The 17,757-nt window shown below is 42.7% G+C and overlaps 1 protein-coding gene across 7 annotated transcripts in view; it reads right to left on the bottom strand.

Moving 5' to 3' along the window:
- LRRK1 (leucine rich repeat kinase 1) overlaps positions 1-17,757 on the bottom strand; it is an 83,248-nt gene that overhangs the window by 33,524 nt on the left and 31,967 nt on the right. For 6 of the 7 annotated variants that reach the window (XM_056346362.1, XM_056346363.1, XM_056346361.1 and 3 more), the window contains 9 exons: positions 12,894-13,120; positions 12,236-12,363; positions 11,828-11,991; positions 10,981-11,118; positions 7,123-7,235; positions 5,911-5,987; positions 2,406-2,535; positions 1,758-1,870; positions 684-898 (listed from right to left, as the gene is read on the bottom strand). In XM_056346362.1, the coding sequence (XP_056202337.1) occupies positions 684-898; positions 1,758-1,870; positions 2,406-2,535; positions 5,911-5,987; positions 7,123-7,235; positions 10,981-11,118; positions 11,828-11,991; positions 12,236-12,363; positions 12,894-13,120 (1,305 nt within the window). The remainder of the gene's footprint in view (positions 1-683; positions 899-1,757; positions 1,871-2,405; positions 2,536-5,910; positions 5,988-7,122; positions 7,236-10,980; positions 11,119-11,827; positions 11,992-12,235; positions 12,364-12,893; positions 13,121-17,757) is intronic. The other variant, XM_056346368.1, reaches the window with a different exon arrangement.

The following is a 17,757-nucleotide window of genomic DNA, read 5'->3' as shown; positions in this document are numbered from 1 at the left end:
GGGAGAGCCATGTGTTTGCACACCCTCAGCTCTACAAGACCTCAGGACCCTCAGGACCAATTCTGCACGCTCTAAACCCTGTGTTACTATGCAGGCGGTGGACAGGGCTACCTACAAATGCTTGAATGAATTCAGTGCTGTCCAAATGAGTTCAGTATGGGTTGACACACTCCTTGAATGAGCCATCTGAGATTTGGGAGTTTAAGGTACACAGTAGACATCCTTGGATCACACCAGAAGTCAGGCATCCTACCTTCTACCCACCTTCCCCACCTAGGACAGTTCTGATATCGAGAAAGTCCAACTTTAGGTACTGATGTCTCATTTTCTGGCCTCAAATGCAAGGACAATCTGCTTTAGAAAAGCTGATTTAAAACATTCTCTCAGAATTGGTGTCCAAAACCCACTCGAGCTGGTATAGAGTCAGTAATTTGGGCAGCCTACACATGGATTTTTCTCTTTAGGACACAAAGCTGAGTGCTCAGGAAAAGAGAATTGTCCTCTACTACCAATTGGAAATGAAACAGAGGAATTGTGATGGGTCTAAACCACATCACCTGCAACGTCTGGCTCACAGGTGATGGAAATGGTTCTTTGTAAAAGGGCATGCAATTTCAGCCCATAAGGGACACTGTAGGGCTCAAATACTCCAGTGAGGCTAAGGATCTTTGACTGTTTTTCACCTTTGCCTTGTGTCCCACTGGCTTGGGGAGCTCCCACTTTGTTGTACGTATGGTGGCATCGCTGTGCATCATCTGAGGGACTTTTCCTGTCTGTAGGATCTCAATCAGCGTTGACTTTCCCTGTCGTGGAGGACCGACGATGATCATCTTCATTAGCTTACACTTTTCTGCTTTGCGCAGCTGTGCTCTTAAGTATGCCAGCACTGTTTTAGGGCCTATGGGGGGGAAGTGAACAGGCTTTATCTGTGGTTAGCAGTTACAAACATACATATGTACAGCAGGACTGCACAAAACCTACTGTTGCAAACACATCAGCTGAATTAATATTTTCCCTACAGTTTCGCTGCGGGCTGAGGCAACCCAGAGAATAAACAAAGAAACCTCTAGTGACAAACCTGAGACAGAGACCCCAGAAAAAGGTCACTGCTCTGTGACTCTACAATGGAGCACTGTAAGAAGAAACAAATGCTGTGGCTCGTATGCTTCAGAAGCTGAAAGGAAACATAAAATACTAATTTAGTATTGGAAAATACTCAGTTTTTCCTTCTACTTTTATGTTTCCAGTTAAAATTAGATTTAGGCTTCAACAGTGTGTTGGAGAAGGACTAATTCCTAATAACTTTGTTCCCACAGGATTTTCTTATTAAAACACACAAAAAAGAAGACAGTACTGTAATAGATCCAAAAATCTAGCAGCTTACAATAGTCACTTCAATGTGACTGTGACTGTTGATCCTAAACACTTCAGTCTTTAGAAAGACTCTCTAAATACCCTAAAGTACACACATTCAGGAAGCAAGCTATGGAATTTATTCGGCATGCATATTGCAAATCAAATATTGCATTTATAAGTCATCGTTTTAACATGTGATCTATCTGAAACTGATCATATAGCCAGAGCTTAGCACTGGTTATCAAATTTGCAAATATGTGTAGGTTTCCCTATGCAATTCCAGTTAACCGCAACAAGGGCTTGGGCACACACTGTCTGTTCCTGTTCAGGACCGTTAAAAGGAAGCGATTTTCATTATATGTTCAGTCAATTTAATAAAGAACACACAGGATCAGCCTTACCCTCTTTTCTGATCTCTGCAGGAACGTTACTGATATTTAGTTCCTCGATATCCAGCTGCCAGAGATTAGCCAGCTGTCCAAGTTCTGGAGGAAGCTCTCGGATACCAGGGTTACTGTACAAAAACAAATAAATCTACCAACAACCAGGCTTTGTGTGTAAGTAGCTGCTCTCACGGACTCTCAGATTACACTATTCTCTCCTTGCAGAAATCTTCCATTAACATTTTAATAAAACTACTCAGCACTTTAATAGTAATTTCCATCCTAAAAGTGATGTATAACCTCAATTTATCCTCTGAGGCAGACAAGTCTAATCATCTTTACTGGATAGTTGAGGAAATAAAGGCAAAAATGATGAGTTACTGACTTTAATGCTACAGAAGCTGACAGCAAAAAGCCAGAATGAACTAGAGGCACATTAGATTCCCAGGCCTGTGTTCAAAGCATTAGATCATCTTCCCTAATTCAAAAGGCTAGCCTCCTCCTTATCTAAAGCAAATGATGGGCATAGGTTCTAACAAGGGGCTGACTATTTCCAGCTTTTTGACTTCAAAAGCACTGGACATCTGGGGTGGGGCTCCACAGAAGACTGGTCACTAAAACAACATGGAAATAATACTGCATAGCTTTTTCAGGACACAGACTTACTTTCCTAAGTAAAGTTCTGTTAAACCTTTCAGATGACAAACGGACTGCGGGACAGAGTCCAGCTGATTGTCATTCAGATAAAGGACTTCCAGAGAATCACTCAGAAATGCTGGAAACTCCAAAAAAGGACCTGGAACAAGACAGGAAACAAATTGCACCTTTAAAACATAACAGGCACCAAGGCTCTGAACCAAAAGCCTTCACCTTAACTTTGTAGGCAGGACATGAGGTCATGTTCCTTGGCAGGAATCACCATGAAGCAACAGCAGAAAAGCAAATGGCCTTCACTGGCAATTACACATCAACGCTCACATCTCAATTTTTTAAAATCACGGTGATGCGCATCTTTGAAGGTGATGGGCTCCAGGTGACTGAATTCTGCGGTGCTGAGGGAGGAACTCTAGGCCTGCCAAGATGACTATACATCAGAGGACAAGTGGCGTTGTGTTTCTTGCTGCTGAATAGCTGGTAATACCTTGTGAACTGTTTGTATTGCAGCCTAACTGCTGGCAGCCTAACTGCAGGCACAACTGGTTTTCAACATGTTTTTTCCATGTTGCCTGAGAAAAGCCAGAAGCCGGTCAAAATTTATGCTCAGGCCCCCACATTGCATCCTGGAGCAATTTATGGTGGATCAAAGTCAATAACAACAGAGAAGAAAACCCAAACTGCAGCTGACAGACTGCTAACCTATGTTGCCTCCAAAAACTGTTCGCATCTACCCCCCTGTTTTGTTTTAGACTGCAAGGTCTCAGGGCACTTCAGACTTCCTACATGTCTAAGCAGCAACCAGCATGTTTTGGGAGTAACCCAAGCAATAATCGCAACAACTGCATGGCTGAATTGCTGCTGCTGCTGGAGAAGTTCAAACAAAGGGAAATTCAGCTGATTTCAAAGAGCATCATTTCGCTCCACAAATTACTCCTGGGATAGGGGCATGAAAAGCTGCCATGAATTGTGTTGCTGTCTTAAGAATGTCGCATGTATCTACCAAGAAGCATCCTGAAGTCAAGGAAAACTAGGCCACACAGGGACAAGCAAATTCTGAGTCTCTGATTAGGAAAGTACAACCAGCACCATCTGCTGCTTCCACCGTCAATAAAAGCAACACCCTGATATGCAAGACACACCCTTCTTCAAGGATAGAATAGTGGCACTTCCACCAAGATCGCCTTCCCTCACACAGAAGACTTGAGGAACTGTAACCAGACTTAGCTGAAAAAGAAAAAAAGAAAAAAAGAAAAAGAAAAAAGAAAAAAAAAGAAAAAGAAAATGGAAGAAGTTTTCTCAGGAGAAAATTCCCCAGCTCTAACATTAACAGCATTTCAAGCCTGAACTATGATCAGAAAAGAAGTAAGATAGAGTCCCACTGTCTGCAGGGCTGTTTTATATACGTGACAGGACTCTCTGGTGTGGGCAGGCTGTCACAGTCCGCCTTTGAGTTTTCAAACAAAAAATCATCTTTGGGATTATTTTAGGAGAACAGCAGGCTTATTCATGGATTTAATTCACTTCCTTTCTGCCTCATCACTGGACTTAAACTTTTCATTGTTTCTCTTCAGTATGCACCTTGGCACAGACAGACTTAGTCCTCTTGGACACGTAGGAGCAAGCACCTAAAATAGTAGCAATACTCTCAATTCACCGAAGAGTCCCAGGTGGAAAGGAGTGTACTATATTGGAAGCAAGCCTGAGGTGTTTATGAATTGTAATTATTTATTCATGAGTTATTTATGATTTCTCTGGCTTCAGCTCAAATTTTCTTTTAAAGAACTGTAGAAAAAATAAAACAAATCCCATCTTGAAAATATATTTTTGGATGAGTAAACGCCACCAACACCACATGCGTGTGCAAGGAGTTATTCTGAGATTTATCGATCAAATATAGTCAGCATCCATAAATTATTCTCTTTAAATAATCTAGACTTAAGTAAATAGCTTTGTTGGTAAAATCATATGAAAACCTGCCCCCCACCTCGCTAGGAGACTTCTGTGAACAGTTGATGAACTCCAGCTTCTGTTTTCTCTCGATGTTCTTTAAATTCTTGGCCACATCCTCTAGTCTCACCAAGCTAAACTTGGCAGAGAAACAGACAGAAAAAGATGAGCTGGCTTTGCTCTGTCGCTGTGGCTATTCAAGCACAGCACAAGCCAGGTAGGCTACTCTGCACCCTCCTGCAACCTGAGGCAACCTCCAGCAGCTCAGCGTTGCACCAGGATAGGATGTGCCAAGGCTTTTCAAATGGTACTAATGCTCAGTCCACGCTCCCCTCCTTTATGTAGAGGGGTTATGCTGGGTTTGCAGCACATAGAAATTTCCATTAGGACAGCAATTCCCTTTTATAGCTGGTTTTAGCTGCCTTCGTCTGTTGCTCCTGCCCTTCTCTCCCCACTGGGAAACGCTGCTGTAGCACTTCACAGAGAAGATTTGAGAATATGTCAGACTCCACAGATTCACAAGATTCAGACTCCTTTTCCAATTCTTCCATGTTCAGGATTTCAGCAATGTGACACCATTTCTATTTCCATCTCCTACTTGCAAAACAGTGCAGACCAATCCTTTCACCTCCTCAGAATGCACACACAGCACCTGCTGCCACAGCAGCCTCTACTTCCATGGACAGAAAAATGAGGTAGGATTAGCCTTGCCTGGCGGTCCAGGTACAGCCTCTGCCACCCAGGTGAGCAGGACCTAACCTCCAGTCCTAACCCATAGCTATGGCTGTACTTGGTGCATTTACCAATTTTACTTATCCATGTTGACCTGAGCTTGTGCACAATTTTCAGGGGAACCGAGGAAGGCATTTGCTGCAGGAGAGCCTCTCCCTGCCGCAAACAGCTGAAGGCTGCTTGGATGTGCGTCATGAAGACGCCAGCTCTATTCCACTCTGCGATTTGCAAAGAATGCTTCAGAGCAAGCCATTCTTCAGGCAGCAGAAAATGAGAAAGCTTTCCAAGTGCTTTAAAATAAAACAAACAAACAAAAAGAAATGCAGATGAATCCCACAGAGAGCAGGAAGCAGTACAGATATCTTCAGATATTCCTTTGTTCTCTCTGGGATTTCACGTGAACTAATCCAGAACATCTCTTCTGCTCTGCCCCAAACTGTGGGTGCGAATCCCAGAGACGGGGAAAACATGCATTCAGCAACAGAAGGAGTCCTAAGAATATTAAGACTAATTATGAGTTAATTCCCCTTCAACACACCAGTTAGTCCTCTGGCTAAAAAGAATAACCTTCATGAAAACAATAAAAGCTCAGTGAAAGAAACACATTTCACTCATTCATCTTTCTATATTAATGGTACAAACCAGCTGCATCATTTCTTTAGAAACATTTAACCTAAACATATTTCCTCTTAATTTAAATGGTGCTACGCTTAAAATTGCAGGTGAATTTACACTGATTTCCCTCCAACCAAATTCCACAGATTCCTGCTGCTTCACAGGTCACCTGGCATTCTCAGCACTTGCTTTCCCGTGTTTGCACTGTCATGTACCTTACCTGCCTCTGGGCCACAGCGCACCCTGCTCTTCGTGGTGAAAAAGGGAATCCGCTTTGTTTTAAATCCTTCGTCACTCCTGCAGGCCAAACAAAATGGTAACATGTGCAGAAAAGAGCTTGGACGCAGCAGCTGAGAACTGTGCTGGAGCTGCATGCCCAGGACACTATGCAGTGCAGAGTCCAGCCCCAGACAAGGCCGTGGGATTCATGGCACAGCTCTTACAGGTTCCTGTCTGCTTTTGAGAGATGGGATTGAAACCTGCTGCTCAATGACAGAGCTAGACAGCACCGACACCTGTCCAAGCCCAATGGTTTTCCTCTGGCAAATTAACAGAGCTCTGCAGGCAGCACTTTCAGCTCCCAGGGTGAGAGCACTTGACCCCCGACTTTATGGGTGTCAAGGTTAAGTAGGCTGTCAAACAGCAAATTGAACAAGCTTCAAGAGAAACGCTGGAGAACCGGCCTGCTGCCGTTCCCTTCTTTCACCAGAGTCTCTGACAAGATGATCCAATAACATGGCTCTAGAAATGCACTGAGACACTCAAATACCAGTAATTTATCTTTTGCAACTGACACGGCAACTCGTAAGGAATCCAGAAAAATTGCTGGACAGACACCCAAATGAGAAGGTATGACACAATTCAGTGCAGTTCTGGAGAAGATAAGGGACCTTTAACACTCTATGTTAAACATCCCTATTGTGATTTCTAAACAGAAGAACACCACTCTTTTATTGGATGACCTTATTAATTCAGTCTTCTCTACAAACTTGCAGCTGGTTATACTTCCAATTAAAAACCAAAGATTTTTCATTTTTTCCAAAACAATACTCCCACGCTAACTACAAATTGCAGTCCAGCCAGATGGTTTATGGTTAAGATATCCTTCCCCCAACCTAGTATTTGTAGTGATGAACCACACACCGGGCTAAAGAAACTTCTACATGCTCTGAAATTAAACTGCTCTTATCAGTAATCTATCTACTTAATAAATGCTATAGTGTGCTAAATGCCAAAAAAAAAAATCAGAAAAGGATAATTTATCACTGTCACAGACACACAATAGACTTAGAGACATGGTATGTGGATATCAATGCCTTCTATCCAGGTAATTAATTCACTGCTGACACCCTTTGTATTACACAAGGGATTGAGTTTGCTATTATTTCTTCAGCTTTTGTTTTCTCAGACAAAATTTGAAAGAAACACTTACTTCCCAAGTTGGTTTTTTGAAAGATCCAGCGATTTAAGTTGTTTGCAATTCCACTTATCTTGTGAAGGCAATGTAACTAAATGATTTCCTAGAAGCTTCAGGGACACCAAAGCCTAAAAGAGGAATAGCCTACAGTTAGAAGACAGAGTCCATCAAACATACAGAAAGAGATTTTTTAGCATGGCTATTAAATAACAGAAACATGAAGAAAGTACATCTTATTCATCAGAACACCCTGTTCATGCTGCCTAGCATGCAAACATTTCCTTCTTGTCTCCAGCAAGTATATTTTCTGCACGAAGCAACACCACTATTAGTTCTGGGAGATTATTAGTCTACTTGCTGACAGATGCAATTGGAAACAACCCATATAAAAGGATATTTTACTTTCAGTGAGGAAACCTTTCCAAATGGAAAAGAACAGTATGATTTACCTATGCGGTATGACACATAATGGATGAGAGGTCTTATATGTGTATGCAAGCTCGTGTCAGAGTGAGCTAACACCTGTTGTGCAAGCATAAAATCAATTTTAAAAATGTGAGCTATTTCACTCAAGGAAAATTTTTAATTGTTTTGTTAATACATGTATATTAAAATGGAAAATATTTTTAAAGATTTATACAAGTCACTTATCTACTTTTTTTTTCCCCTCACACCAGGAACAGAAATTGTAAAAACAAGAAATTTAGCTGATTAACACCATATAGTTAACATTATACAGATAGGACTCAGCTGCAAACACCATGAATAAGGTTAAACACAAGCTCCACTTTAAATTTAATAAATTTAACAGAAAAAAATGCAGTTCCCATTCAGATTTATAAAGTTTATTCTCTTCCATCTGTCCTTAAAAATACTATCAAGGCTCACATGATCATTTTAATTTGGTTGGAAATCCAATTTTCCACTGAAAAAGTCTTCTATGCAAAGTTTCCAGCCAGGTTTATTCTGCAACTCCCCCCCCCCCCCCCCCGAAAACTGAGATAAGCAGAATGCCAGCTGAATTATCTCGTGCTACAAGTCCAGTGGTATTAATGAATTATACCCCGTGGAAATCATGCTTTACCAGCAGAGACTTCAGCTCTAAGTGTATTGAATGTTTTATGCCCTCCACATCATATAAAAGTTTTATGCCCGTTTTCACCTAGCACAATTAACGGTGTCTCACGAAGCCAGCCTGTTGGCCTTCCTCCCCTTTTCTCGGTTTGGAAAAATACGAGGTATCCATGTGACATGAGGCACGGACAAGGAGCAGCTGCCGGAATGGCAATTGCCATGCAAAACGCTCCCTCTAGCGGTCGGAGAGGGGCAGCACCGCGCCTTGGTGGGGCTGGGGGGGGGTACAGCACGACACGGAACTGCAGATAGGCAGAGCGAACCACTAGAGGAAAGGGCTGCACAATCGTACAAACTATAAAAGTCTCCCTGACACCTGAGTCTTGACAGCCAATGCTTTTACCATCACTAGTCTTCCACTGTCTTGAACTTCCCACTGGAAGGAAGACGCAGTCCTCCTCCGGCGCCTGGCGTCGAGCTCTCTCCATGGGGCTGTTCAATGACAATGCTTCAAACTTCTCCCCCAAAATACCCCTGAGCAGGGGGCTGGAGGAAAGGGAGGCTACACATTCTAGAATTAGCACAAACTTGGTTCTGTGTGGTCTAGCCGGGGTGCTTCACTTTCAGTCAACTGTATCCATGTTACATGATCCCCCCCAACACTAACAAAGGACACTCTCCAGGAGAGCTGAGAGCCTGGTGAGACTATATGCATTGCTTACGTGCCTGCTCCATAGGGTGAAAATTAGTGACTTTGAACTGGCTGTGGCTCTTCTGTACTTCTGAAGATCACTAGTCCTTGTTTTGCAATTGGCTCTTCTCTCTCATCTCCAACTTCTTCATTTTTGCTGCCTTTCAGGAAAAGAACGTGTGCCTCCAGAAGTGAGACAATGGCAGCAGCAAACTTCATTCAAACTTACTGCTGCAGCGCGCAAAAAGGGCTCTGGTGTGTTAGATTATATCAGAGGGACAGCACTGCAGCATCCAGTTTAAGCTCCCTCGGTCACCTCATGACGTGGAAATGCTGAACAGAGCCTTACCTGAATACTTCCATCCAGAGAGGGTCAGTTCTCTTCAAAAGAGGCAAACTAGTCTAGAGAACCAAGACGTGGCTTGGAACATGTACAGATGGTTCATTTAGAAGGTGACAAGAAAGCCAAGAAAGCCTCTGCTTCTCTTAACACCACATTTCTAGTATATACATCATATTAACAACTGTGAGCTGATCCTAGTCCTACTCTTAAGACCCCTCCACAAACCAAGCAAAGGCCAGTGGTAAACTACATGTCCTACCAGCCTAGGTCAGAAACATGCTTTCAAGTCACAGGCCTCCTCTGCTTTCAGCTTTTCCCAGGGAAAAGACAGCTCACTGTTGCTCCTACGTACTAACGTAGGAACATATAATGTTTCTTACGTCGTATGTAGGAACATGTTACTGCCCATTTCTCACCTTCCCACATCTACTTCTGGAGAGGGCTGGAGCGTGACTGCAGCCCTATTCACCGACACAAACTCTACAATCAAGGAGTAGTCCAAGTCAGGGCTGATCTAGGCATAGGCTTTCACCTTCCAGTTGCTCACCACACTGTAGCCCTTGGGGGACTGAAAATATCTGCCATTTCTTTTATGAAGATAAGGCTGAAGAGATATGCATAAGAACTGGCACTATTTAAGTTGTCACTAACTTCAAAGACAAGACACGAGCATCAGCAGAGATTGTACTGAGGTCTTCTCTGACACCCTGTACTGGTGCCTTCACATCTCTGCAGCCTCTGAGCAGCGGCATCCAAAGAAACGTGCCCTTGAAGCACCATCTAGTGTTTAGTATCTACCATGGTAGCTCCCACCCATGGAGCTTATTTTTAATGCATTCAGAAAAAAACCAAGTTTCAGAGACAATAGTCCATACGATTTGTTCTATTTCAGGGAAAATGCCAATTGAAAACAAATGGTTACCAGAAAGCAAAGCCAAATCTGCAGGAATCATTAAAAAGAACTGAGGGAGCAAATGACCCTCAGCTGTTTTCTTCCATGCAGGAGCAAGAGGCACCTTTGCAGCAGACTCCTGAGATCCAAATTGGACATGGATATGTGCCATCACTTCTCCATCCCTCCTGCAGAGGCCAGCAGTGAAAATCAAGAAACTTCCGCACAAAGATTTACCTCTGTTTCCATCTCCATGACCCTGAGTTTCACAATTTGGAAGGGAAGCTTGGAGGAAACCTGCAGGTTCTGCTTGGTTTCATGTTGAAACCATGTGAAGCCACAAATTCTGAAGGATTTTGAAGTAAAACTACGGATCTCTGATGCCCACTGGCAAGTATTTAATCTACAAGCTTAAAGATAAGACAGATGCCAACTAGCATTGTTTAGGGCATTCAAACATGCTTTTTTCAACACAGACTAATCCTTACTTACACAACACCGGTGTGCCGGATTAAGAAAAAACAACTATTTGTGAGCACGCTTGAGTACATCTCTATTGCAGTGGTTGGAGCTTGCAGCTGCAATGCAGTGGTTTGCCTTCTTCCAAACAGCACTCCCAAAATCAGAAAACCACTGATATCCAGAGTTCTCAGAAGATCTGTGTCAAAAGCTAGATACCGTATCACACCGGCCAAGGGCCTGAATGTAGCCATTCAGGGGGTTAGGGCTGCTCAGAGGCTCTGTGCAATTGTTGTGCTCATCAACTCAAAACAGCAGGTTGTCTCCTACCTACCTATGTAGCCACTGCTACAGCTTTGAGGTCTGAGTACGTGTCAAGAGAAGTACTGTGGAGTTGGAAGAAATGACACTTACTTCAAGCTGGAAGAGTCCTGGTGGAACTTCTTTTAGTGCGTTCTCAGAAAAATCCACTTCTCTGAGGTGATTTTTCCAGAAAATAGTCAATGCGTCAGGCAGAAACTCCAGTAAGTTTCTAGATGCTTTACAACATTTCTGGAAAACATAAAAGAAAAAACACCTATAGCATAGTAATCGTCTCTTTAAATAACGAGGTAAAGCAGCTGTCACATGTTTAAGGCACTAATAAATTTATTCTAGGTGATCTCTTAAGATATTTTGATCTAGATAAATCACTATGCATGCAGGCACATAGGATTTGCTGAGGACATGTACTCACTTAATTGATGGGCAAATTCTTTGGTGGGCAAAAGGTATTTCAACAGTTATTTTGAAAATTATTCCTATTTGCTTTTCAACCATAAACCAACACCTCATCAAAGTAAACTGTTCTCCTGCTACCCCTGTAATAATGAGGAATAAAGTGGCAGTGACAGGTGGATAGAGATGCCCTCATTAGCCATGGGTTTGGGCAAAGTTAACCTTGAATGTAAGCTGAGCATTCTGTAAAATGATCCTAACAATACTTCTGCTCATATGAACTATAGAGAAAATGAACACAGCCAAATAAGACATGTTTCTAGAAGTTTTCCACCAATGTCATCAACATGGTGAGATCAAGGTAAAGCCTCAGAAAGACTTGATCAGAGACCCATAAACTGAATCAGGCAGGGGCACTACCCCAGAAACAGAACAACCTTTTAGTCTAAGATGCCTGATAGCTTTTTAAGCATGACAGATTATTTTTTTGCATTGTTTCAGAATTTTTTTCAGCCTATGACTCTGTCAGAGCAGTTCAACTTACCAAGGGGCAGGCCCAGGGGTCTGGAAACACTTTCAGCTGATTTCTGGAAACATTCAGTATGTTGAGGGACTTGAAGCAGTACAGAAAAACCGTTGGAAGTTCCACCAACCTGTTGTCAGAGACGTCAAACTCCTGCAGCTTCCTTAAACCAATCCAATTAGTTGCTAGAAAACACCAAACATTACGGACTCGGTGTAAGTATGATAGCGGTCTGATCCAGCAAGATGCTGCATACTTGTTAGATAAGAGCCAACCAACCAGGCCTTTTTGTGTACTTCAGACACCGGACTGCGAGATGCTCAGCATCTCCAGGTAATACTTTCTTTAAGCCATTATTACAACAGTTTGGGGTTTGCCTTTACAGACCAGGCCTTGAAATGTTAAGCATTAATACTGGACTGTACGTACTGTTTTCCTCATCAAATAACTTCTCCATATAGTTTTTGGAAGCGATGAGTTTTTTAAGGTTTTTAAGGTGTAGGAATCCAGAAGGGAGAGTAGAGAGCCGGTTGCTGGACACATCAATCTCCAGTAACCTGTAAGTACAGAAGATACTCAGTCAGGCATCCATAAAATGCTAGCAAAGACTCCTGTTGCCTAGACAGCTGTTTTACCAGGACAGCTTTAGATCTAAATGAAAGCAGTTGGAATGTGTCCTCACAATGCAAAGCAAAAAACCCTACTTAGAAAATTAACCCTTCCAAGGGGCAGACAGAAGAGGTCTGGATAGACAGCAGATCAGATAATTGATACCAGCCCGCAAATATCAATCTGAGTCAGCTCAAGGCTTAGACTTAGAGGAGTGGAGCTCACCAGAAGTGAAGAAAAGGAGAAACGACATGAGATAATACAAGAATAAAGTCCCTACAATTGTCCTGACAACTAACTTGGAAACACTGAAAACGCAAAAGGGCAAATCTTAAGTTAAACCCTGTAGCAGACAGAAAATAAACCAAGAAGCTGCTGCACATGCTCTTCACTTGCACAGTTTCGCACAAGCACAACTGACTCATTTGCACCTGCTCTCTGTACAGGTTCATTTGCTGTAGGCATCCAGCACACACACCTTGTACATATAATTTCATCAGATGACTGTACGCTGGGTAACTCTGTCAGCTGATTGTCAGCCAGGCTGAGCTTCCTAAGGTTTATCAGGCCCCATGGGATGACGGAGGGAAGGGAGACCAGGCAGTTGGCAGACAGATCAAGCTCAGTTATCTGACAGGAGATATCAATCAGCCAGTCCAGATCCACCCAGGGCAGTTTGAGGTTTGACCAGTTCACACACAAAGCCTGCATATGTCAAAGAAGGAAGAGAAAACCATGTTAGTAAAACACCAGTTGCTCTCGGCCTGTGTTACACTGCTGGGAATCTACGGGATCAGAGCATAGACCATAAACATTTTGCTCACTTTCCAATCTGCTTCTAGGGATTAAATTGACTCAGAGATGAAACCGTGCCTGGGTATCAGCAGCCCTCACCATATAGCTGCTCCACGATCTCAGTCCGAAGACCATGAGCAAACACAAGCAGAGGAGCTGGACTTCTTCACTAGTCCACCAGCTCTACACCAGCTCCAGTGTGCCCCACAAAGGGTGAGCTGCCCTTGCCTGAAACCAGCACTCTCATCTGAGAGCTGGACAGACTCTTAACAGTTTGTTCATCCAACAATGTGCAGTGATTTCCACGGGACTCGGCTCCCTGCCAGATGCATTCACATCCTACACTAGCAGCATAATATGGACAGATCACGGAAACCACCTTAAATACAGACTCCACAGCCCAACCCCCACCATGTCTCTTGGACATGGTCTGCATTGCTGCTCAGATCTCCAGGGGACTCTGAACACCAACAGAGGCCAGGCAGGTCCAGAGGAAGCACTGTGGAGCAGTCAGCCTCTGAAATGCTTATGGATCATTGCTCGTGCATCTGTAGAAAGGGCAGGGACAGATCTGCTGAGTGTGGTAAAGATTTCTTAGGAAGAGGCCTGTTGCTGGAATAATTAATACATGCCCAGGGACTGCTCTTCCATCTTAAACATTCCAGCAACAAGCAGCCAAACTGTTCTGGTGAAAGTTTAGGTTTTGCAAAGCAACATCTGGGAAAAGCAACAAAAGGCAAACGCCCCCCACGTAAAGTATTTCTAATCACTAGAAATTTGCTCAGTATCATTTAGGAAGATATTTTAGCTTCTGAGAGACATTATTTTGGCAGTTGCCTCTTTTCTAGACAACATTCTGCTGCTTTTGACGGTAAGATGAGGAAGTCATTATATCCTCTTTTGGAAAAAACCCCAGTCTCTTATGAAAGGCATAACTACTTATTTCAGGCTCCAGGTTGGACAGAAGAAAACGTGAACACACAATGGTTATCAATGCAAGTAAACAAGCCAAGGCTTCATTTACAGTACCATATCCTTGCATACCAATGAGATCTATGTTCCAAACTACACATTTTAAAAATGTTAGTCCCAAAAAATTTTCATAAGCCCAGTGTTTTTGTCTTAGCTCATGCCAAAGACAGCTTCAATAAAGTGATCATTAATTCTCCACCAGGAGGCAGCAAGGACCCGACAGCAAATTTCATTTGCTTTCCAGTGCCCAGTATTTAGCTTTTAAGACTTTGAACCCCAAATCTAAAATTAAAATGAATATATTTTGGGAAGGGAGAAAAGGAAAAGGGAAACAAAGGTCTATCCCAAATGCTTGTTTGGGACTCAGAACTCCAACTAATGTAGATCACACAATTCAAATGTCTAGGAGAATGGAATAAAGGATAAGCACAAACAATTGCACTTTTTAGAAACAGCAGTTGCACTTGGTGTAGACATAGCGCTTTCCACACATTCAGTAGTGAAGCCTCAGGACAGCCCTGCAAATATGAATAAAAATATTATGCCCATTGTATCACTGGGGAAACCAAGGACAAGAGCACAAGCTCTTTGTTTGAAGCTACATTCACCGTCACGCCACAAGACATCCATGTAACACACAGCAAGCCAGCAGCAACAAGAAATCAAATTAAGCAGAGTATTCACTGCTACTGCAAAATGTACAGTACCTAATGGGAGTTACGCTGCAAAGCTTTCACACTGGCACTAAACATACACAAACTTGGAAAATCTAACAGTAAAGCAGAGTATCTAACAGCTTCCTGCTTACAAACTCGCTTTAAATTCTCTATGTAGTTTTCTGTAATTTTCTCTCACCTGTAACAGCCCAAGAACTATTTACATCACTGGACAGCAATCAGTTATGAGTTATGGTAATAGTATAAACACACAGGTCAGATTCCCTTTTTGATTCCTAGCTACCCCACACTTCAGGAGAGGTGTAGGGATGTGGTACTAATGCTAAGAGACTGGAAGATCTTCCCAGTATGAGGAAACCTCACCGGAGAGAGCACATTTGTGCTAAGACACCTGATTAGTTTTTTCTGGTTCCCAAGGGCTCATAACAGGAGCCAGATCCCTAAATTCAGATAATGCAAAAAAACACCTCTACACTACAAATAAAATCCTCAAGTAGTATTGATCTCTGTCTGGCTACTTACATGCACTTTCAGGGCACTACCCTACCTTATAACATTATTACTGGTTATTTTAGAGAAAGGATTTTCAGCTGGTTTAGCTCCCAGCCAAGGCCACCAAAAAATTACTTACAATGGTATGGATGCAAGAGGAGGGAGGAGCACATGGCTTGGGAGCGGAGGAAGGCAGCATCGCTGTAGCTCCATCCTAGATCAGCTAAAATTGTCCCTGACAGAAATATAGCTTAATCAGCAATGAAATTCTCTTACTGATATCATTTATACCATACTGTGGTTTACAGTGATGCCAGCAAAAGCCTTTTTATGTCAGGACAATTAAATATACACCATGACTTCTGCTCACACAGAGACAAAAACATCACTCTCCTATTTAACAGTCCTAGATAAAATCACATGCTCTGCATTAGCAAAACCACATACCACAAATCTCCTGGCCTAGAAGGAGTTAAGAAAGGGCCCAATCCCCAACAACTCATGCTTCACGCAGATTTTTAACAGGAATGGCCTCTTTCGGCTAGAAGAGAAAGGTGTAATAAAGATCGAGCTACTGAAGGTATAATACAAGCACAGTCTGCCTAGATATGCAAGAAACATTTTAAGGGAATCAGACATTTTAAGAACTAACCTTGGCTGGCAACGCATAGTTTGTCCTGATCCCTTCTTTCCAGGAATGCCAATTTTTCCCAAAAGCTATGCTGAGACTCAGCCAATGTGGGGGAAGAGGGGTTAAATCAGAATGAATACGGGAAAATCCAAGCTTTTAAAGCAGCAGGTCCAGACAACATTTCTATGGTCTTAAAAATTAACTGCCAGTAAGGAAGAGACTTCCCACTTACCCATATCATTGTCAAGACATGGGGTTTGGAACTGCTAACAGAACAGAGGGTTACAGAAAGGTGGATTAGTCTCAGGCTGTCTACCAGACTCATCAATTATCTCCTGTAATCATCACAAAGAACTTGCGCAGAGGGAGTCTAAACCTCAAAAATTAAGCTATGGAGATCAGCCATGCTCTTTCCTCTATTTCCCTTTGCAACTTGCCATCTGCCAACAGAGGGGAACAGCAACGCCCTTCACTGACACCTCAGGCAGTGGCTGAAGCAGCTTTTTACTGGCCCCACGCTACCAAGGTAGTAGATCGATCTGGAATGAAGATCTGGCTGTGAGACTGAAGTTACTTTTCACTCTGCAATGAGGAAAACAGTGACATTACATTCAAAGGTGGCCTCAGCACTGATATCACAAGCTGTTAATTATTACCCCATGTATATTATGATCACCAAAGACTAGCACCACATTGGGCAAGACACATAACAAAGATGTTGTCCAGAGGAGATTTACCCCAGAAGCTCAGGACAACTTTAAACAGTACACTGAGATGGAAGTGGTGGCATCCTGGCACTTCGTCCTCTGGCAACGGTATCACCACAATGGCTGTGGATGCACAGGATCCACACCATGGCCCAGAAAGAAAACAGGGAAGGAAAATTTTCCTGGCTTTTTTTTAAACATCTTTCAGTATTTCATTTGAACTGCGATGCCCTGTAGCACCTTTCCTAGATATGCACCCATGACCAGAGTATCCAACCCCTTGAACTATTCATATATTTCTCCTAAACAAAAAGAAGCAAGAAAATTGAGAATTACAGCTAAGAATCTGAGTAGATGTTCCACGCAAAAGGCTATTCACAGGTCCTTCAGTCACACAAAGGATGTATAACCATACAGGGCTTTGAAATTCTGGCAGGAATGGGAACAAAGGCCTGGAGAGCTGGCTTGTTTAGTTGGTTTCCCCCTCACAGGAGAAAGCAAGTTCTTATGGTTGAGATCCTGAATTCAGACTCCAGAGCCCCATATTTCCTGAGCGACACCAGTCACTGTCTCCAGCTACCCAGTCTCTGTTTGCTGGTCCATACAATGGGACAGTAACATCTCCCCTTCTCCCTGGGGAGCCAGGATTAAAAAACGTGCAACAGACTCCAACTCTCCCTTTTCTCTTCCTGCTAAATTAAACTGTGTACAACAAAGCTGCAATAAAAAAAAAAAAAAAAGGAAAAAAGAACTTGCTTATCCCCTCCTTCAGTTCCTGCTCTGTTTCAAGATGATGCTCTTTACAGTACAAAAAAGTACTTGCCCTTGAGTACACCAACCAACACAGTAATACTAAGATCCGTAGCCTGCTTTACACGGGTGCAAGCAGGACATGTGTCTACTGCTCATTTCAGACTGATACTCATCTCTATTTTGCATTTAGATTGCTCTGTATCATTTACCTCAAAAATGCAGAGACATGGCCTCAGGGTATTTAATGTGATAGAAAGATACCTGCAGAATTCAGATAGTGACTTCTAAAACCACAGACAAGATTGTGAAATCCAA

Source organism: Falco biarmicus, chromosome 7 (assembly GCF_023638135.1).
Source record: "Falco biarmicus isolate bFalBia1 chromosome 7, bFalBia1.pri, whole genome shotgun sequence".
In the NCBI taxonomy this organism is placed as follows: domain Eukaryota; kingdom Metazoa; phylum Chordata; class Aves; order Falconiformes; family Falconidae; genus Falco; species Falco biarmicus.
The sequence above is the reverse complement of the archived record's forward strand: the minus strand, read 5'-3'. Positions and strand labels throughout refer to the sequence as shown.